Consider the following 18,983-nt stretch of genomic DNA (forward strand, 5'->3'; position numbering starts at 1 on the left):
ACCAGGGGCCTGATGGAACAGATGATTGAGTGTTTGCTGACATGTCCACCTTTCAGGGGTGAGGCGTTTCCATGGTGCAGCACTTTGAGGGTTTTTCCACTTCCTGACCATCTGCCCTCTGGCTGCTTATCCCACGTGATCTTGCTGATGTCACTGAGGTGTCTGGTTGGTTTGGTTGCTGAGGCTCCAGTTAGAAAGAATGTTGGACCATTCAGGGTCTAAATATGAAACCATGTCGTGTGTGATGTCCTACTTTTTGAAAATGGGATGCAGCTGTATATAATACAATACCTTGCCTAAGTGGTACAACAACACTTTCCTGAGCGATATCACAGATATGATCAATCTGTTTCTGTTTTGTTCTTCAGAAAAAAATATCAGTGGCATTTCATAATCTTGCAGACCTAATTGTGTGTAATTATGAGCACTGTAACGCTTTGTTCATACAGCAGGGGGCACAATACATTTGGAGAAAGGACAAGAAAAACTCCTACATATCCACACACACTCACAACCTGTGTAACCATGTAGGTGCATTGACAGTATGAATATCATAGGTTCTTCCCCCCTCATGCAGACATACATGCATATGCCACCTTTCTTAACATCAATATCTTGTATTAATAGTTGCAACTATCTACATACAACCCATCATTACCATTCGTCTCTTTGTCCAAACCTGTTTTAGGTAAGAAACTCATCCAGAGTTTCTTATTTTTAACCGCCCTTCAATCCCTCCCATCCTCTACCTTTAATAATGTAATCAATCTTATCCAGTGGTAAATAAGTAAATTCATGTAGCCACTGAGAACTGACATAATAAGGTCATTCACCTGCAGGCGTCTTGTGTGGCAAGGCACCCTGACGACACAAACTGCTGAAGCAGAACTGTAGAGTTAAACCAACATGGTAGAATGTCACCCCTCGTTCCTTCCTCCAGGGTGACCCATCATGCAAGGTGTCCTGTGTCTCCTGTACCAACATTACATGTATCCTCTTCACATGTACTTCCTTTCACCATCTCTATTCAGATGATGTGTTTATCATCAGCACATTCAGATCTTTATCTCTTCAACATTGCTATGCTGCACAAATCTAAGAGGCCTCCATCCGTTTCTGTGCAATATGAACTAAAATGTTACACTTAAAAAGTACAAATTCCTCTTGTTACTACTGATCCATGCTTTCTCTGCATCTGTGAACATTATGCAGCTAATTCAACTTCATATTTGACAAATCCAGTGAAACATCACAGGGGCATAGTGGACAGTGTTGCAATTCAAACTCAACTTTGCACTTTGCCAGTTTTGACAGTGGCCACACATCATGTCGGCGGGAGTTCTATTCTTACAGCTCACATGGTGCCTCTATTTCTGTCCGGCCACCATGTCGCAATAACGCTAAACAGTGTTCAAAAACTACAACAAAAAATGAGCCATGACTCTTTCTTTTTATATATAAAACAGTTTATAAATCATGCAGTCAACATTTTCAGAACTCATTCAACAAAACTTAATTTACACAAAATAAAGCATTCCCATCCCATGAAATATAGACATAAACCTCATTCTCTTTATATGTTGTGTTAAGGTCTTAAAAGCTTCAGATCAAATATTTACACTTCTTAAACTAAAGAATAAATATAATAAAATGAGTATATTGTTTTAAAATAATGACAAAAAAATATGCCGCCGGTAGGTCGAGAGGGATTCAGGTTAGATATTGCAAAGACTGTCGGGTGGCAGATCCATCCCCGGAGACGTCAAACCGGCTGATAGGACGAGTTAAAGTGGGTGTGTGAGACTCGGCATGTGACAGGCCCGGTCTGCGCCCTCATTAACACGGGTATGACTTACTCACGCAGCTGCATTAAAAATAATACTAATAGACTGCTGATATTGCACACATAACACCCTCGGTTGAACCCACCCTCCTGCTGCACAGAGCTGCTCACATCTATGATGCAGAGAGCATAGTGCAGGAAACATATTTATATATATATATATATAGAGAGAGAGAGAGAGAGAGAGAGAGAGAGAGAGAGATAACCATCTACTACTCAGACAAACACAAATCAAGAAACAGCTGTATGTGTGTGTGTGTGTGTGTGTGTGTGTGTGTGTGTGTGTGTGCATTAGCTTGTATACAGTACAGCTCAAGTCTTTCTTTGATACACACCTTATATATCAGTTTGATGTGGCAACTCGGACCTCAAAACCCCCCTGGCTGGATTTAGAACTAACCTGATTGCAGTGACTCAACTTTGCTTTGACTGGTGGTGTTTTGTTTTGTGTTTTTTGGAGAATAATCTAGAAGCCCCGACACATTGAGAATGTGAATGTAAAGGCTTTACTGTGATCTTGGCCCCGGATCCTGGCTGGTAACAGTATATCAGTAGCTGGTTGGATCATCTCATCAAACTCAGATAACCTCTCTCTAGGGGGAAGCAACCAGGGCCCGCAAGCTTAGAACCAGTTATGACAAAAGAAGAAGTATTACAAGGTTTTGCTGCGCTCTCTCCAGTTCTCCCTTTATGTCATACTCCTTCCCTTCCCTAGCACCTGATTCAAGCTCTTCTCCTACACTTTCCTCAACCGTTTTCACTCAGTTTCCCCTCAGACCCTGCAACCCTAAATGACCCAGACGGGCTCAGACTGAAGCACCAACACATCGCTGTAACACGGGTTTGGAAAGAATTACAGATCTAAACATTCCGAGTCTGGAAGAAGCCATCAGCTGTATAGTAGCTCTATGGTTACCTCAAAACCAACAATTCACGGTGGATAATAATGTCAGCGTCTCGGTTAAATAGTCATGATTGTTCTGGTTTAGTCCTGTTTCATGAAACGCATGATCACTGATTGATTGTTCTCCACTCGCACCGATAATAAACTGCTTCCCTACGTGTGCCGACCTAAAGCAGCTTTTACAGATGGAGGCGTGGCTGGTTACGCCTATAATAAAGAATGTAACAACACATCTGTTCGACCGATTACAGACGACAGCACTGCTGGGCCTATTAGAGGCGTTCCATAATCCTGATTACTAAATAACCCAATAAGAAAAAAGAAAACATAATTAAGTTCTGATTTCTGTTCTAAGAACCACCTTGTTAACTGAACCTTACAAACCATATTTTCTTGGCACTGCACAACAATGGAACAATGGAAATGGGCCATGAGAGAACTTGGGTAGAGCTACAGAATCGATTCAGACCTTAAATACACCCACGGGTGTACGAGTCGTTTGTACAAAAGAAGAAAATGAGATAGGCAGTTGTTTGCAAATGAACTAATTGGTCTTTGAGTGAGAAAGGCACTGTTTTCAGTTTTCAGGTAGTCTACACTTTCACTGTTCCCTCCTGTCTCCTTTTCCCAGTCTAGTGTTGTGTGAGTGTGTTAAGCGTAGCGACGGCGGCGCTACGTATGGTGGACTTCATGAAACATTAGTTCGCGGGGGATGGCCGTCTCTGCCCCGTGTACTTTGCCGGCGCGGCGTTCGAAGGCGGACACCATCTGCTTCACCACCTCGTCGAAGAAGACGTGAGCCAGCTGGGAGTGGATGAGAGAGCGGAACTCGAAGGAGATCTGAGGAGGACACGGACGGGGCAGAGCAGTTTATTTCACACCGTGTGTTCCTCAGGTGTGTGTGTGTGAAAATGTTCTGAAGGGAAGATGCAAGATCATTCATGTGAAGGAACCAAAGCAGAGCAAAGATTACAATTACAATCTCTCCTTCTCCAGTTAGCAAAGAGCTTCTACTTACTGCAAAGTCCACTGTGCATGTGCGAGGGTAACCGGGGAGGCCTGGGCTGAAGCGCCACACCGTCTCCAAGTGGTTGAATAGTTTACCCTCTGAAGAGGAGGCCTGACAAGCAACACAGATGTACACTTTAACTGAACGGCACAGAGACACCAACGTTTACAGCAAGGAACAATAAACAATGAAATGAATGCAAAAGAACCCCATCAAATAGCTTGGACAGGTTTTCAACAGTTATGGTTATAGATCCAGAAGACGTTAACTGTACACTGGATTATCAGCATGAAATACAGATTGTTTACACATAAGAGTTCAATGTAATGACAGTTAAGGTCTTTAAAAGCTTTATATTGTCACAAAAGCAAAACAAGTGGACTGTTGCACCTTGGCAGAGGTATGAACTGTCTGCGTGCCCTCTAATCACCTAGATTTTGCTCTAATCTTGAAGTTGACAGATCCTATTCCTCCTCCATAGAGAGGGAGGTGGAGTTCTTCCCTTACCTTGACCAGGTGGGGGCGCACAGAGGTGATCAGCGACGTGTAGTTCTCCACTACAGGCGGGAAGCCCACGGTCAACTTGGCCTTGCAGTATCCGGCTCGCTTGAACACCACGTCTGACTTCTTACACCAGGGGACAAAGAGGAAGTAGTTCTCCACGCCGGCCACCACCTCGTGCATTTCCTGCATGGAATACCTGCGACAGACCCGACACGGAGAGAAAGAGCCGTTAAACTTCTTGTGGCATAACACACGCTGCGTTTGTGCGAGGAGGAAGAAAGAACACAAGAAATAGAAACAAAGACTGGGACTAATAATTGACGGAGCAAAAAAATAAAAGTCTCCCTATCAGATATGACGTAAGTGTAACTCCAGCTGAGGTCAAACAGGCAACGGTGCAGCCTGGATCTATTTATACAAGCAGATGGAATGATTCTGACCTTCTTAACTGGACATTCAGTGCGTCATACAGGTGCAAATTTAGAGCCACAGACAGGCTCCATGACTTCATTCAGGACCCATTCATTGAATTTGCAACGATACAGAAAATTACCTAATCATAAGTGGGTGCATGACTTTGACTTAATATAGGGAGGATTGCGAAATCCTTACTCAAAGCCACAAGAGCAGTTAAAGTGAAAGCAGAAAGGAGTGACTCACCCGATGATGCGTCTCTCGGAGTACTCCTTCTTCTTAGAGAAGGTGTCGGCCAGGTTGAAGAAGCTGCGGGCCGGCAGCACGGCGGCACGAGGCGGCATGGCTGCACCCAGCAGGGGGGGCAGACGCGTCATCAGGATCCCACATGATGACACGTACCTGGGCACCAAACACACACTAATGAGACCAGCAGGGTCACGGACAACAAGGGCACTGTTCACAATCTTTCCACTCTCTTTCTACTTGTTATTCATTTCACCTTCAAATGAAAATGATCACTGCTAGGACATTTTTGTGAGTGACTTAGTGGCTTTATTTAACAAAAAAAATCACTATTGAGAGCTTCAGCTTGATGAGATCTCGACAAATTCCGGTGCAAATTAGCTGAACATAGCTTATAGTCGCTAAGAATGGAACATAAAGCTGCAACGTGTGACTTGAAGCCTTGGAGAACGGACTCTGCATGGATACACCCTTGCAACAGCTGCCAGGCATTTGTCACTAGTCAAAAAGGTAACACACAAGGAAGTACCAGTAAATGAGAACAGAAGGAGGTCAAGGGTACCCGGTTGCGTAGCAGCTTTGGACCGCTTTTAAAATACTAACAAACAGATGATCAGGCTCAGCCCCTATTGTGTGACTGCCTGGCTTACACTTCTATACACTCAGGTTCAGCCAAGGGGGATAGGCTGCAGAAATGTGTTCGATCAATGTGAAACGACCCTGCAGGTGCATTGTTTTGACACCGGTATCGTCAGATTCAAGTGTCCCTGGTGTGTAGCTGTCCTAGGAATTCTGTCACCCGTCGTGCATCACGAACCCACCAGATCAATGTTACACAACTCATGACCCGTCTACTGCTTAGAATTCCTGATCTATTACTGGCACTTAACTCCGGCACACACTTACAAAGGTCTGTGTTGGTGTACGGTGCAAGTGTAGGGAGTTGTGATTGGGAAGTAAAGTCTCTAAAACCATTTATCACCTGTTAAACAAATATTCTGCTAGAGGTAATCGTGGACTTCAGTGCTATTGGGAGATCAATGGCTGTGTTCTTATCTTACTAAACTCGTGTCAGCTGTGTGCAGAGAGTCATTCCCTGAGAGCAAAGAAGCAGGAATTTACTGTAAGCCCAAGAATACACGATTTACAGAAAGGCTGATCCGCTCCCTAGATAGCTTGGAGTCCTACTGTCATGTAAAGCTGGTCGCACTAACTCAAGCACAAGGCCGCTCAGCACACAGGCAGAGTAACGACGAGTCAACAGGTAATCTGGTGCCGAAACAGCGAAAAGTAACAAATGTGGGTTCGATTTGATGAGCCAGCAGAGGAAACAGTTATATATTAACGTAATAAACATGTTCCTTGATGTCTCAGTGTACAGCGAATGAGCTATGAGTTTCTTGCAGGTTTAACAACGTAGACTTTTAATTCGTATGTGGCGTTTACGGTTTTCGAAAGGAAGACTCCCAAACAGCGCCGCAGCTTGTGAGTCTTCAAACGTTGTTCCGTGACTTTTTCAAAGTGAGTAGCTGGATAAAAGTAGAGGTGTTTTACCTTCCGGTGTTTCTGGACTGTGTCACCTGGCTAGCGGTGGAAGGTAGCCGCTTCACGCACTCTACTACTTTTCGAAGGCTCCGACAACCTCTCGCCATCTTCTCTCTTCGGGACGGATTGCTCTACTCGGACGCCTGAGTGACGGCCACGGAGGCCAGGGTTTAGCCCCGCCTCTACCCTTCTTGAAAGCTGGCCCGTCATTGGACAGCTGGTACTAACTCTGAGTTGTCATTGGCCGGTTTTAGCCCCGTGCCCTTCTGACGTAAGTGGTTCGCACACGCACGGCCGCGCACACGCAAGAATGTCACGAGATGTTGGCTCGAATTGCTGTAACCTTATGTCGGGTTCAGTGTCCTCCGGATTCGCTACGAGACTTTCATCATCACCACCCACAGCAACATTATGATAATTGAGGAAAATGCATACAAATATTAATAATTAGATTAGCCACCCTAGAAGTGCAAAACAAATAAAGTTGTACTATAATTACTGTACTATACTGTACTGTACTATATTGTATTCTGTACCCTTGCTACTGTGGCTGAGAGATTAATAAACGTCCTATCTATCTATCTATCTATCTATCTATCTATCTATCTATCTATCTATCTATCTATCTATCTATCTATCTATCTAATGTTCACATTAAAATGCATTCAGTAACAGACTGGTTAGCTAAATCAGCTGTCTGATGTTGCATTCTGGTCAAATACAAGCACGAATTTGGGCGCTAAGAAAATCTAATCAGAGAAACTCTGGAATTAATCATGAAATAGCTCGGGAAAAGAAATGAAATCATCACGTCCCTACAGTTTTCTTGTGTATTAGGTGGAATATTGAGTAAAAATCTACCTAGTTCTATGTTTCTAAATATGAAACATTATTATTATGAAACATTACAACAGTAGTTGAAGAAGTAGCATACAAATGTGAGTTAAGTAAAATGGCATTTAATGCAGCTGGTAAGATAATTACACTTAAATTGTATTTAGCAAATGAAAACATCTAGTATGTGCATGGTCAATTAAATTAGTTGTGTAAACTATTATTTATTGTTGTTGATTTTTTCCAAATATGCCACTTGTTTGTCTAAATGACGAATGTAAATGCATACTTTATGTACTACTACTACTACTACTACTTTGAGACACAGATAAACTATATGATTAGAAAAGGTTAACTTCATAATGGTGTAAATTGCATAATGTAGTTATGCATAAATATGGCATCACCGTCGTAGCTTTGAATCAGTTTGTAGTTTGGATGACATCACTGTATAAAGGAACGCTGTGGTAACAAACACACTTCTCATGCGTGTTGTCCTCACCCGTAAGCAAACAAATCAAAGTGCGTAGGACGCCCCCCGCTCAGAGCGGAAGTCTACATGTGCAGACTTCCGCCAGCAGACACGAGCGAACACCATCACCAAAATGGCGAAGATCGCCAAAACGCACGAAGGTAAATTTAATGTTTAAATATGTTATACACCCCTCTATTTACTATATTTCAACTCCTTAATCGTAGACTTACGTTTGTTTTAAATATGTAGCGTATAATCCTGCGAGAATGTGCGTTTTAACGGTAACAATCCCACAGGCCGATGTACGACACAGCGCGGCCGGTTGAGATAATGGCGCTGGGTAACTCGCTGCTCAATGAGCTTTGCAGACCTGTGGAGTTCTGCTTGGCCTAATGTAGCCACAGTGCTGCAATGCGTTCTGAAATAGCATTCAAACATGTTTTCGTGGTGTATTGTTGGTATTCTCACCCAGGGAATTCAAATAAAGGGGTTTTAAACGTTATTACTTCCGTTGCTAACCAAGCTAGCATTAGCTTCAATCAACGTTATTAGCGCGAATAGCTTTGTATCCTTGCACGTTGGTTGCTAGGCTTAAGCTAACGCAACTGTTTCGTCTTACAATATCAAATACAATTACAAGACGAGTTATAATTTCAAAAAACCTTGCCCTATTATCTATACGATGTACTTTATATCTTTATTTTTTTCTTATAGCATGGGAGGGTCGCCTCTGCCTTGTGAAGTCACGGACTATTCTTATTCTGTGCGTTTATTTTTGTCCCTGTAGACATCGAGGCCCAGATCCTGGAGATCCAGGGGATGAAGGCCGCCCAGCTTGAGGAGGGAGAGCAGGGAGTGGGCCTGGACTCCACGGGCTTTTATGATCAGGAGATCTACGGAGGCAGCGACAGTCGCTTCGCAGGATATGTCACATCCATCGCAGCCAACGAGCAGGAGGATGTAAGTGTTTTCAACTTTGATTTTGGTCATTAATTCTCAGTTCCTCATTGGGTCCACGGTTTAAATGAAGCTTGACCTCTCCCCCCCACAGCATGTTTGTTGCATATGAGCTGGGAAAGTCTTGCAATTTGGCGAGACTTGACTAGACTCGTGTTTCTCTTTCGTTTTGCAGGATGATGAAGATGACACATCGACAAGTTTGTTGGGACCGAAGAAGCCGGGGTACCATGCCCCCGTGGCAATACTTAACTCCATTCCTCAGTCAGATGAGCAAGTAAGTTTGAAGTTATTGTCATATTTTTGTCATGGGAACTGGATCTATGCTCTTTTATTGCTAATAAGAATAGGCCGTGATGTTTTTTTAAACATAGCGTGAAAAGCTATTCTATATTTACTTTAAAGTAAAAGTAGATTAATGATATTTTATGTGGATCTAATGGTTGTACCTGTTCTTACACCTTTTCTCCCGTCGTGTGTTTGCAGTATGACCCATTTGCAGAGCACCGTCCGGCGAAGATTGCAGAGCGCGAAGACGAATACAAAGCTCGCCGCAGACAGATGATCATCTCACCGGAGCGTCTCGACCCTTTTGCAGACGGTAAATGTCACACTTTTTATCTGTACTGCATCAAACCCCATTTCCTCTTCCCCTTTCTCGGTTCTGTTTTGTTTTTTGACCCAATGACAAATGCAGGCTACATGTCCACCTTGTTACAGTTTAACCCTTCGACCACAGTGCACCGGCTTGCTCCCCAGACTCGATGCCTTCCCTGTGGTCAATCCTCTCTGGCCTGAGAACATTTCCTGTCATTTTGTCTCTATAGTTTTCTTCCAGCTTTGTTGCAAATGTCTGCACTGAACAATGTATTGGGCAACAGTATTTTCATTTGAAATTGATTCGATATGGAAACATTTTGTGTTGGTGTGCAGTACCAAAAGTTGAAGCCAGTGTTGGGTTACCATGTGTTTCACTGGGTGGTGTGGTTAGGTCGTTCATGTTGGATGGTATGATACACCTACCAAACGTGGGTTGCAGATAGGTTGTATGTGAGTCGAAGGGTTAACTGGCTCATGTTACTGTCAGTGTTATGATGGCTAAGTGCAGTGTCATAAAGTCTGCGGCTTTACTTCGATGTAATTCACCTGTCGACACGCTGTTCCTTTCCCCCTGCGCTCGGTAGCCAATGAAACGCAGCGACCTTATCCACTCACGCACGCACGCACGCACGCAGCCTTAGGGCCACGAGACAGGCAGCCAAGAGCAGTGTGCTGACTTACAGTGACCGTGGCCGGGTCAGTCCAAAGTCTGTTAGGGTAATGACATCAGTGAGTGACCTGACGTGAGAAGGAAAAAAGCCATGGCGGGAATAATTGACCGCCCTTTTCTCAGTAGTGCTCTTTAAGAGGCTTGTGTTGCTTGGCTCCCGTTTGCACCTCAAAACGCATAGACATATAAATTATAGTGAGTAACAGAACTTCACCCGAAAAATCCTATCCTGATATCATATTCTAGTTTGTGCCCAATTCTTTCAGAAAACAGTTTGGGTATTTAAAAATGTAAAAACTACTACTGGTGTTATGTTGTTAGATATCTATTTATTTCAAATCAAAATTCATAACCTTAGTAAGTTATTTTGCGGAGCATAGTTGCACAACTTGGGAACATATTGTGTCCTGCAACAGATCAACTGTAGCACTAAGGTAATATAGGGATGTAAACATAACACCATAAAGGATAACCGAGTTGGTATATCAACTTTATCTATAGGATAATAAATCAGTACGAGACAATAAGCTTCAAATGGCCAACGTGTCAGTTTAGCTCCCGACATATCTAAAGGCTGCATGTAGAGAGGTCTTTGTACAGATGTTGTGTCAATATATTTCTATTTTACAACTCTCCCTGTAAAATAAAAATATGTCATCAAGAAAAATTGTGTGCCACAATACCACAGGCCCATACTAACTGTCCTTAATTTCTCTCCTACAGCAGTACTGCTTTGCCAGTCCTGTACTGCACTCTGTTAAGGGTGCAGCAACTCATCCTGTGTAGGTTATGGTGAACACATAAAAACTATGCACTTGTCAGTCTAGTCGGGGTCCAGTGGCCTGTTTGAGCCGAGGGGGGGGGGCCTGAGACACAGCCCAGTCACACCAAACCTCAGCCCCTCTCTCATTTCTCCTCTTTTTTTTTTGGGCGCATCACTTTCCAAAAGAACCTTGTTAAAGTTTGCTTTAATAGCAAAGTGGAAAATGGCGGCCCAAATGTTGAACTACAGACTATTTTACATTTGTCCTGAAATGGAAGTCAATGTCTAAATTTAGGAACATTTGTATGGTAATCAGTTGTGGAAACACTTAAACTCTGGAATAGTATTACTCTCATTTATAAGCAGTAGCCTTGACTTCATTCTAGTCACTTGATTGATGTCAGTCATTAGGATTCTGGACCCAGGGGCGCATATTTGATCAGAAGAATACTTTGTTTCTTAGTTGGGTACATGAATACAACACAGGTGGTATACTGTTGTGTGTGAGTTCCAACCCTTTCCAAAGTGTTACTAATGGTAAAGAAAAATTTTCTAGGCTTCTTTTCTGCCGGTTGAAGTCTGACTGCAGAAGGACCCTTGGCACTGAAAGTGTACGTATTCTGGAGAGCACAGCCCAGGACCCCTGCATCAGTGATGGCTATACCTTCTTAATCACCTTAAAGAAAACACCACCACCTCAGCTCTTCTTTCTATGTATCTGCTTGTTTTCCTTAGATTGCTATGTCGGTATGTAAGAAAGACAGTTGCATATGTAATTGAGTAGGGACTTGTTTTGTGATTGAGCAGTAAAAACAAATGGAACATGTTAAAGTAATCATTTCATAAAGAAAAGTCAGGGTTAGCTGGCTGTGTTTGTGCTTTTGCTGTGTTTTATATACCATGGGTCTCTAGAATGTGTACTGATGAATGCCCTGTGTTCTTGTTGGTGCTCTTTCGCGCAGGAGGGAAAACGCCGGACCCTAAGATGCAGGTCAGGTCTTACGTGGACGTCATGTTGGAGCAGAACCTGTCCAAAGAGGAGGTGAGCCTGACTTGTCTCTGAGCAGCATCTGGAAAAAGCTGACGGTTGCTCTGTGGCCCCTGAATAGAATCCTTTCTTTCGCTAGACATTTGGCATTTTTCCTGAACATTTGTGTCTTTCACACTTACAGAGAGAGATCCGTCAGCAGCTGGCAGAGAAGGCCAAGTCGGGCGACCTGAAGGTTGTGAACGGGTCAGCTGCCCCCCAAGCTGCTGCCGCCGCCGCCGCTGCAAAACGAAAGCGTCGCTGGGACCAGACAGCTGACCAAACGCCCTCCAATTCTACACCCAAAAAGATGTCCAGCTGGGACCAGGCGGACGCCAGTGTTGATGTGAGTGAAACACGTCTCGGCCTCTCATTGCTTTGAGTTCAGCGTTTTATAATGTTCCCTGAAGCAGTGAGGAGTGTTTATATCTTTAACTAAATCTCTACAGGGGATAAAGCATTAGTGAATCGTGCACCAGTATTTGCTATAACTGCTCACATATTTTTGTCATCCTTTCTCTTTGCCCATAGACTCCAGGACACACCCCTGCACACACTCCCTCTAATAGTAGATGGGATGAAACCCCCGGCCGACCCAAAGGCAGCGAGACACCAGGCGCCACCCCCAGTACACAGATGTGGGACCCCACGCCCAGCCACACACCGGCCGGCGCCGCCACCCCTGGCAGGGACACACCCGGTCACGCCACACCCGGCCACGGCGGAGCCACGGGCAGCGTACGCAAGAACCGATGGGACGAAACTCCAAAGACAGACAGGGAGACACCTGGACACGGGAGCGGCTGGGCTGAGACTCCACGCACAGACAGGGGAGATGAGTCGGTCGGTGAGACTCCAACCCCGGGGGCCAGTAAAAGGAAATCACGGTGGGACGAAACCCCTGCTAGTCAGATGGGCTCATCCACACCGCTGCTCACTCCTGGCAAAACTCCCATCGGGACCCCGGCCATGAACATGGCCACTCCCACACCAGGTAACCATGCCACTGCCAACATCATCTACACCGATCCTCAAACGATCTTCACGATTCACTGTGCCTTAACTTCCTGTCGTGCCCTCTGCTTCTTCTGCAGGTCACCTGATGAGCATGACCCCAGAGCAGCTTCAGGCGTGGAGGTGGGAGAGGGAGATCGACGAGAGGAATCGCCCACTCACAGACGAGGAGCTGGATGCCATGTTCCCAGAGGGATACAAGGTCAATCCACTGTCTTTGGCAAAAAACAAGAGTCATTTGTATTTGAAAGAGAAGTCACTAAATTGAAATGATGTCTTTGTTTTCTCTGCAGGTCTTGCCCCCACCAGCAGGGTACGTACCCATCCGTACTCCGGCCCGTAAGCTGTCTGCCACCCCGACTCCTATCGGGGGCATGACAGGCTTCCACATGCAGGTTGAAGACCGCTCAGTGAAACAGATGAATGACCAGCCCTCAGGAAACCTCCCCTTCCTCAAACCTGACGACATCCAGTATTTTGACAAGCTGCTGGTGAGCGATAAACCAGCCCAACAGCGAGGTGTCGGTGTGTGTGAACTTCATTACAGCTGTCTAACACTACACGGCTCTGTGTTTGCGTCAGGTTGAGGTGGACGAGTCCACACTGAGCCCCGAGGAGCAGAAGGAGAGGAAGATCATGAAGCTGCTGCTGAAGATTAAAAATGGAACACCCCCCATGAGAAAGGTGGGGCAGCCTTATTGCCATCTTCATCACATTTCCTTCATTCTCCTGGAGTTTTTTTGAGTGAAAGTCTGCTTTGCTGACTGATCTCTTGTCTCTATATGAGCTGTGCTGTTGTCTGATCTGTCTTGTGCTCGTGTCGTCCTAGGCTGCCCTGCGTCAGATCACAGATAAGGCTCGCGAATTTGGAGCGGGCCCCCTGTTCAACCAGATCCTGCCCCTGCTCATGTCGCCCACCCTGGAGGATCAGGAGCGCCATCTACTGGTCAAAGTCATCGACCGCATTCTGTACAAACTGGATGACCTGGTTCGACCATATGTACACAAGGTAGGTTCATTGAAATGTGTGTTTGCCGTGATTGCGTTCATGCAATCATTCACGGGTATTCGTCTTTTCGGTTCGTCTTTCAGAATGTCATCTTTAAAACCGTAACGTGTCGTTTTTCCTCTCCGTCTGTCAGTGACAATTTGTCCTGGATTCCCCTCATCAATTCATTTTTGTTTTCCTGTATTTTTAGACAAGAACACACCCCTAGGCTCAGAATGTTCTGCCACTCAACTGTCCAGCCAGTTTTCTGTTTTTACTGAAGAGCCACAGTGTTTCCACAGATGGGTTTAGAGGCATTTCCTGTCTTTAACCTGACTCCGCTCTGCATTTTGTACGATCACGCTCACTCAAATTGTCAGCAGCTGAAGCTCCTACGCATGCAGTTACACACATACAGAGTTGTCAGCCAGTTTCTATTAAATTTAATTACATTCAAATTTCTGTCAGGCCCGTTAAACTTTATACTTTCAGGTAGAGAAACCTTTCCAATATTATTCAGGCTTTCACACAGTTTTCAGGCGTTAATTCAACATTTTCAGCTGTGTTGCAATCACAGCATATTCTCTTCAGGTAATGCCATTATAGTTTATGTTGTTGCACTCATTCAGTGTCTGACCTGATGACCTTATTTGTGTTCAGATCCTGGTGGTGATTGAGCCTCTGCTGATTGATGAGGACTACTACGCCAGGGTGGAAGGTAGAGAGATCATCTCCAACTTGGCCAAGGTAAAGTGGTGTTTCTCTCCAGCCTGATCTACCTGAGTCGCAGTATGATTTCTTGCGAACTATTCTCGCCTGGTCGACCCCTCCATGGTCAGGTCAGGGCTAGAAGTTCGCTAAATAGACACCAACACGAGAGCTACCAGACCTGACCTTCATGTCTTCTCTGTTCTCATTCTGCAACCCGTTGGTTACAATCACGCATTCCATTCCACACACACAAGTCATCTTTGTATTTCTATTTCTAACTCAAATGTCTTCTGTGTCTCTGTCCTCCTCCATGTGAAACCCAGGCTGCTGGTTTAGCCACCATGATCTCCACTATGCGTCCCGACATTGACAACATGGACGAGTACGTCAGAAACACCACAGCCCGAGCCTTCGCCGTGGTGGCGTCCGCCCTCGGCATCCCCTCCCTCCTGCCCTTCCTCAAAGCCGTGTGCAAAAGCAAGAAGTCCTGGCAGGCTCGGCACACGGGCATCAAGATCGTCCAGCAGATCGCCATCCTGATGGGCTGTGCCATTCTGCCTCACCTCCGCAGCTTGGTGGAGATTATTGAACATGGTCAGTCATTCCCAAACTTGTCAGCGATGTATCCCTAAAACAATTTCGGCACAAACATTTTATATTCAGCCCCTGAATGTATTAAAGCTCTGAATGCTGATATTTGACTGTTTTGGGCTGCAGGTCTGGTGGACGAGCAGCAGAAGGTGCGAACCATCAGCGCCCTGGCTATAGCTGCGCTGGCTGAAGCTGCTACACCCTACGGTATTGAATCCTTTGACTCGGTCCTCAAGCCCCTCTGGAAGGGAATCAGACAGCACAGAGGAAAGGTAAGGAGGCCAAGGCAGCAGACAAAACTTGTTACAATCAGTCGTGCGCAAGCATAAATCAACGAGATAAACAGAATTCACCTTTTTCTTCCTTCTTGTCCCCAGGGTTTGGCCGCCTTCTTAAAGGCCATCGGCTACCTGATCCCTCTGATGGATGCTGAATATGCAAACTACTACACCAGAGAGGTGATGTTGATCCTCATCAGAGAGTTCCAGTCTCCAGACGAGGAGATGAAGAAGATTGTACTTAAGGTATGTGACAGACGTCATTGGTGAAGGAAGAAACTGTTAATTCTTTCACGTTGCTTAATTGTTGATGGTAGAACCCTCAATGAACTCTAACATGAGTTAATGGAGCCGACATACTTAATCACTTACAAATGACCTCCCGTCTTGTGTTGTGTAGGTGGTGAAGCAGTGTTGTGGCACAGATGGTGTGGAAGCCAACTACATCAAGACCGAGATCCTTCCTCCCTTCTTCAAACACTTCTGGCAGCACAGGATGGCTCTGGACAGGCGCAACTACCGACAGGTTAGTACAAACGCTGAGAGGGGAAGTTCAACAGGAAAAGGATTTCTTGTTGGCTTGGTTGGTTCAATCATAGAGAAAGAAAACTAAGATTTGTGTCCCTCCAGAAGATTCTCTTAATGAATCTCAGAATTGGGAACAAATGACAGTGTTTGCAGTCGTCCCATACCTTTTTCTCCGTCTCCTCTCCTCTTCTAGTTGGTGGACACCACAGTGGAGTTGGCCAACAAGGTGGGAGCGGCAGAGATCATTTCCCGGATTGTGGACGACCTGAAAGATGAAGCCGAGCAGTACAGGAAGATGGTGATGGAGACCATTGAGAAGATTATGGGCAACCTGGGAGCTGCTGACATCGATCACAAGCTTGAGGAGCAGCTGATCGACGGTATCCTCTACGCCTTCCAGGAACAGACAACAGAAGTAAGAAGAGGGACAGCAATCGGCCACATCTAATGTCCCGCATGATGAATGTCAAGAAACGGCCACTTAACCCCTAATCTGTCTCCTCAGGACTCTGTGATGCTGAATGGTTTTGGCACGGTGGTGAATGCTCTGGGGAAACGTGTGAAGCCCTACCTGCCTCAGATCTGCGGTACAGTGCTCTGGCGTCTGAACAACAAATCGGCCAAAGTCCGTCAACAGGCTGCCGACCTTATCTCCCGCACCGCTGTGGTCATGAAGACTTGTCAGGAGGTACGATATGATCTCACACACACACACACACGGTTTGAAACGTGCAACTCTGTGAGCAAACTTAACCCATTCTCCCCCTGTATTTGCCTCTGCAGGAGAAGCTGATGGGCCACTTGGGTGTGGTGCTGTACGAGTACCTGGGAGAAGAGTACCCTGAGGTGCTGGGTAGCATCCTGGGAGCGCTGAAGGCCATCGTGAATGTCATCGGTACGTCGCCACACTTCAACAAGCATTACATCGTTCTTCCTTTTTGGATTCCTTTCCTTCGGGCAACTCTCCAAGTCCATTCTGATTTCATGAACCTGTAGACTTGTTGGCTAATTCCCATTTCCACCTCAGGTATGCACAAGATGACCCCGCCAATCAAAGACCTGCTTCCCCGCTTGACACCCATCCTGAAGAACAGACACGAGAAGGTGCAAGAGAACTGCATCGACCTGGTGGGCAGGATTGCTGACAGGTCAGTCAAGTGAAACAGTAGAACGTACAAGAAAATATACTATCGCATTTAAAAGAAGACGTGAGGATTTAGCTTTATGTTTTCAGTTTTCTGCCGACCTCATCCTAACTTCCTGTGTCTGTTGTAGGGGTGCGGAATATGTGTCAGCCAGGGAATGGATGAGGATTTGCTTTGAACTGCTGGAGCTGCTGAAGGCTCATAAGAAAGCCATCCGCAGAGCCACCGTCAACACGTTTGGTTACATCGCCAAAGCCATCGGGTGAGTGCCAACTGTCGCCACTAGTAACTCTGTCTACCACACTGTCTGGTCTTCTGGTTTACTTGTGGAATTTGATAGATTTTGGTGGTGGCATAACTTTCTTCTATCTCCTCCTCTCAGTCCACATGATGTCTTGGCCACTTTGCTGAATAACCTGAAGGTCCAGGAGCGACAGAATCGCGTCTGCACCACCGTAGCCATCGCCATCGTGGCCGAGACCTGTTCACCGTTCACCGTGCTGCCCGCGCTCATGAACGAATACCGCGTGCCTGAACTCAACGTCCAGAACGGTGTCCTCAAGTCCCTGTCCTTCCTGTTTGAGTACATCGGAGAGATGGGCAAAGACTACATCTACGCCGTCACACCGCTGCTTGAAGACGCACTCATGGACAGGTGAGTCTGCCGGAGGGGGAACGATCAGTTTGGTAATGCAATCAAAGTGTGAATGTAGTTGTTCACGATCCCTAAGCACACTCAGGTTGCCTCATCATGTTGTGTTTAACCTCTTACTGTGAATGTTGAACCTGGATCCTGTGCCCATTGTTGTTTTGCAGAGATTTGGTCCATAGACAGACAGCCAGTGCCGTAGTGCAGCACATGTCGCTGGGTGTGTACGGTTTCGGCTGTGAAGACTCCCTCAACCACCTGCTCAACTACGTGTGGCCCAACGTGTTTGAGACGTCGCCTCATGTCATCCAGGCTGTCATGGGTGCTCTGGAGGGGCTGAGGGTGGCCATCGGGCCCTGCCGCATGCTGCAGTACTGCTTGCAGGTAAGGTTATCATCATCATCATCATCCCCCATAAATTGAACCATAACATTACTTCACGTCCAACACATCAGGTCATTTGATTTGATGACGTGCTATCCTATGTACATCTTTAATCTATATGTGATGAAACATAACTTTAGGTTGACGCAACAACCTTCCAAACTGAATTTGGGCCAAAAATGTTTCAACAAAGTGGAATGTAAAGCCCTTTTCCTTTGTCTGACCATAAAGCGGGTTGTAAGAATGTTCCTGTCCTGTGTCTCCAGGGTCTGTTCCATCCAGCCAGGAAGGTGAGAGACGTCTACTGGAAGATCTACAACTCCATCTACATCGGCTCCCAAGATGCCCTCATCGCCCACTACCCACAAGTCTACAACGATGACAAGAACGTTTATGTCCGCTGTGAGCTGGAGTACGCTCTGTAAAATGCAAGATGTCGCTCTCACTCTCTGTATCTCTCTCTCCTCTATCACTCAAGTTTCTTTTGATTTAACTGCCATCGTGGAAGACTAAGTGAGATTGTTACTTAGCTAATACTGGGTCTTTGATCGGGCCAAACAAACGTGGGCGCGCACAGCCTAATGAACGCCACCTATTGGCCCAACATTGTGAACGTAAGAGGAAAGAATTTGGGGGGAAATACAAGAATGAACACTGCAGTGTGTATGTACTTTTTTTATTTGTTAATTTTGTGAGTGATCCCTGTAAGTAATGACTGAGATCAGAGTAGATTTTCTTAAGGAATGCAGAGCAGTCATCGAAATGTTTTAAAAGAATTAGATTTTTTTGTGCATTGATAGGCCTCTGCTCTTTATATACCCTCCCAACATGCCTCAACGTCTCTGGTCTTATTAGAATGTTGCTTTATTTAACTGAATAAAATGTTTGTGTAAAAAAAGAAATT

At 45.5% G+C, this 18,983-nt stretch overlaps 2 protein-coding genes across 9 annotated transcripts; one reads left to right on the forward strand and one right to left on the reverse strand.

Moving 5' to 3' along the window:
• Positions 1–2,262: 2,262 nt before the first annotated feature.
• coq10b (coenzyme Q10B) lies at positions 2,263–6,631 on the reverse strand. The gene is made up of 5 exons (XM_076155703.1): positions 6,475–6,631; positions 4,921–5,076; positions 4,264–4,456; positions 3,766–3,867; positions 2,263–3,587 (listed from the first exon to the last, which is right to left on the reverse strand). Exons 1-5 carry the CDS (start codon positions 6,570–6,572, stop codon positions 3,420–3,422), a joined length of 717 nt encoding a protein of 238 aa, XP_076011818.1. The 5' UTR covers positions 6,573–6,631; the 3' UTR covers positions 2,263–3,419.
• A 1,219-nt stretch (positions 6,632–7,850) lies between these two features.
• On the forward strand, positions 7,851–18,981 carry sf3b1 (splicing factor 3b, subunit 1). Of its 8 annotated transcripts, XM_076155634.1 has the most exons (24): positions 7,851–7,932; positions 8,562–8,734; positions 8,907–9,008; positions 9,218–9,332; positions 11,727–11,806; positions 11,937–12,137; positions 12,323–12,785; positions 12,886–13,007; positions 13,099–13,296; positions 13,388–13,489; positions 13,635–13,814; positions 14,454–14,540; positions 14,828–15,098; positions 15,222–15,367; positions 15,473–15,619; positions 15,774–15,899; positions 16,095–16,316; positions 16,407–16,589; positions 16,685–16,796; positions 16,929–17,049; positions 17,177–17,308; positions 17,429–17,701; positions 17,863–18,079; positions 18,346–18,981. In XM_076155634.1, exons 1-24 carry the CDS (start codon positions 7,905–7,907, stop codon positions 18,502–18,504), a joined length of 3,960 nt encoding a protein of 1,319 aa, XP_076011749.1. In that variant the 5' UTR covers positions 7,851–7,904; the 3' UTR covers positions 18,505–18,981. The 8 variants fall into 8 exon arrangements, 6 of the variants coding, with proteins under 6 accessions (XP_076011749.1, XP_076011786.1, XP_076011801.1 ...); XM_076155653.1 differs by lacking the exons at positions 7,851–7,932; positions 8,562–8,734; positions 8,907–9,008; positions 9,218–9,332 and adding exons at positions 9,531–10,783; positions 11,321–11,375; XM_076155644.1 differs by lacking the exons at positions 7,851–7,932; positions 8,562–8,734; positions 8,907–9,008; positions 9,218–9,332 and adding an exon at positions 9,531–11,375.
• The last annotated feature ends 2 nt before the right edge of the window (positions 18,982–18,983 follow it).

Source organism: Genypterus blacodes, unplaced genomic scaffold (assembly GCF_046128005.1).
Source record: "Genypterus blacodes isolate CSIRO-AG114 ecotype Tasmania unplaced genomic scaffold, CSIRO-AGI_Gbla_v1 ptg000008l_1, whole genome shotgun sequence".
NCBI lineage: Eukaryota > Metazoa > Chordata > Actinopteri > Ophidiiformes > Ophidiidae > Genypterus > Genypterus blacodes.

Bases quoted from the DNA above. Each gene is read 5' to 3' on its own strand.
- coq10b (XM_076155703.1), bottom strand. From the start codon at position 6,572: ATGGCGAGAGGTTGTCGGAGCCTTCGAAAAGTAGTAGAGTGCGTGAAG. The intron at 5,077-6,474 runs GTAAAACACCTC...TTTGGTGCCCAG, and splicing joins CAGTCCAGAAACACCGGAAG to GTACGTGTCATCATGTGGGA. The intron at 3,588-3,765 runs GTAAGTAGAAGC...TGTCCTCCTCAG, and splicing joins CATGCACAGTGGACTTTGCA to ATCTCCTTCGAGTTCCGCTC.
- sf3b1 (XM_076155634.1), top strand. From the start codon at position 7,905: ATGGCGAAGATCGCCAAAACGCACGAAG. The intron at 16,317-16,406 runs GTAAGAAGAGGG...CTGTCTCCTCAG, and splicing joins TCCAGGAACAGACAACAGAA to GACTCTGTGATGCTGAATGG. The intron at 17,309-17,428 runs GTGAGTGCCAAC...TCCTCCTCTCAG, and splicing joins TACATCGCCAAAGCCATCGG to TCCACATGATGTCTTGGCCA.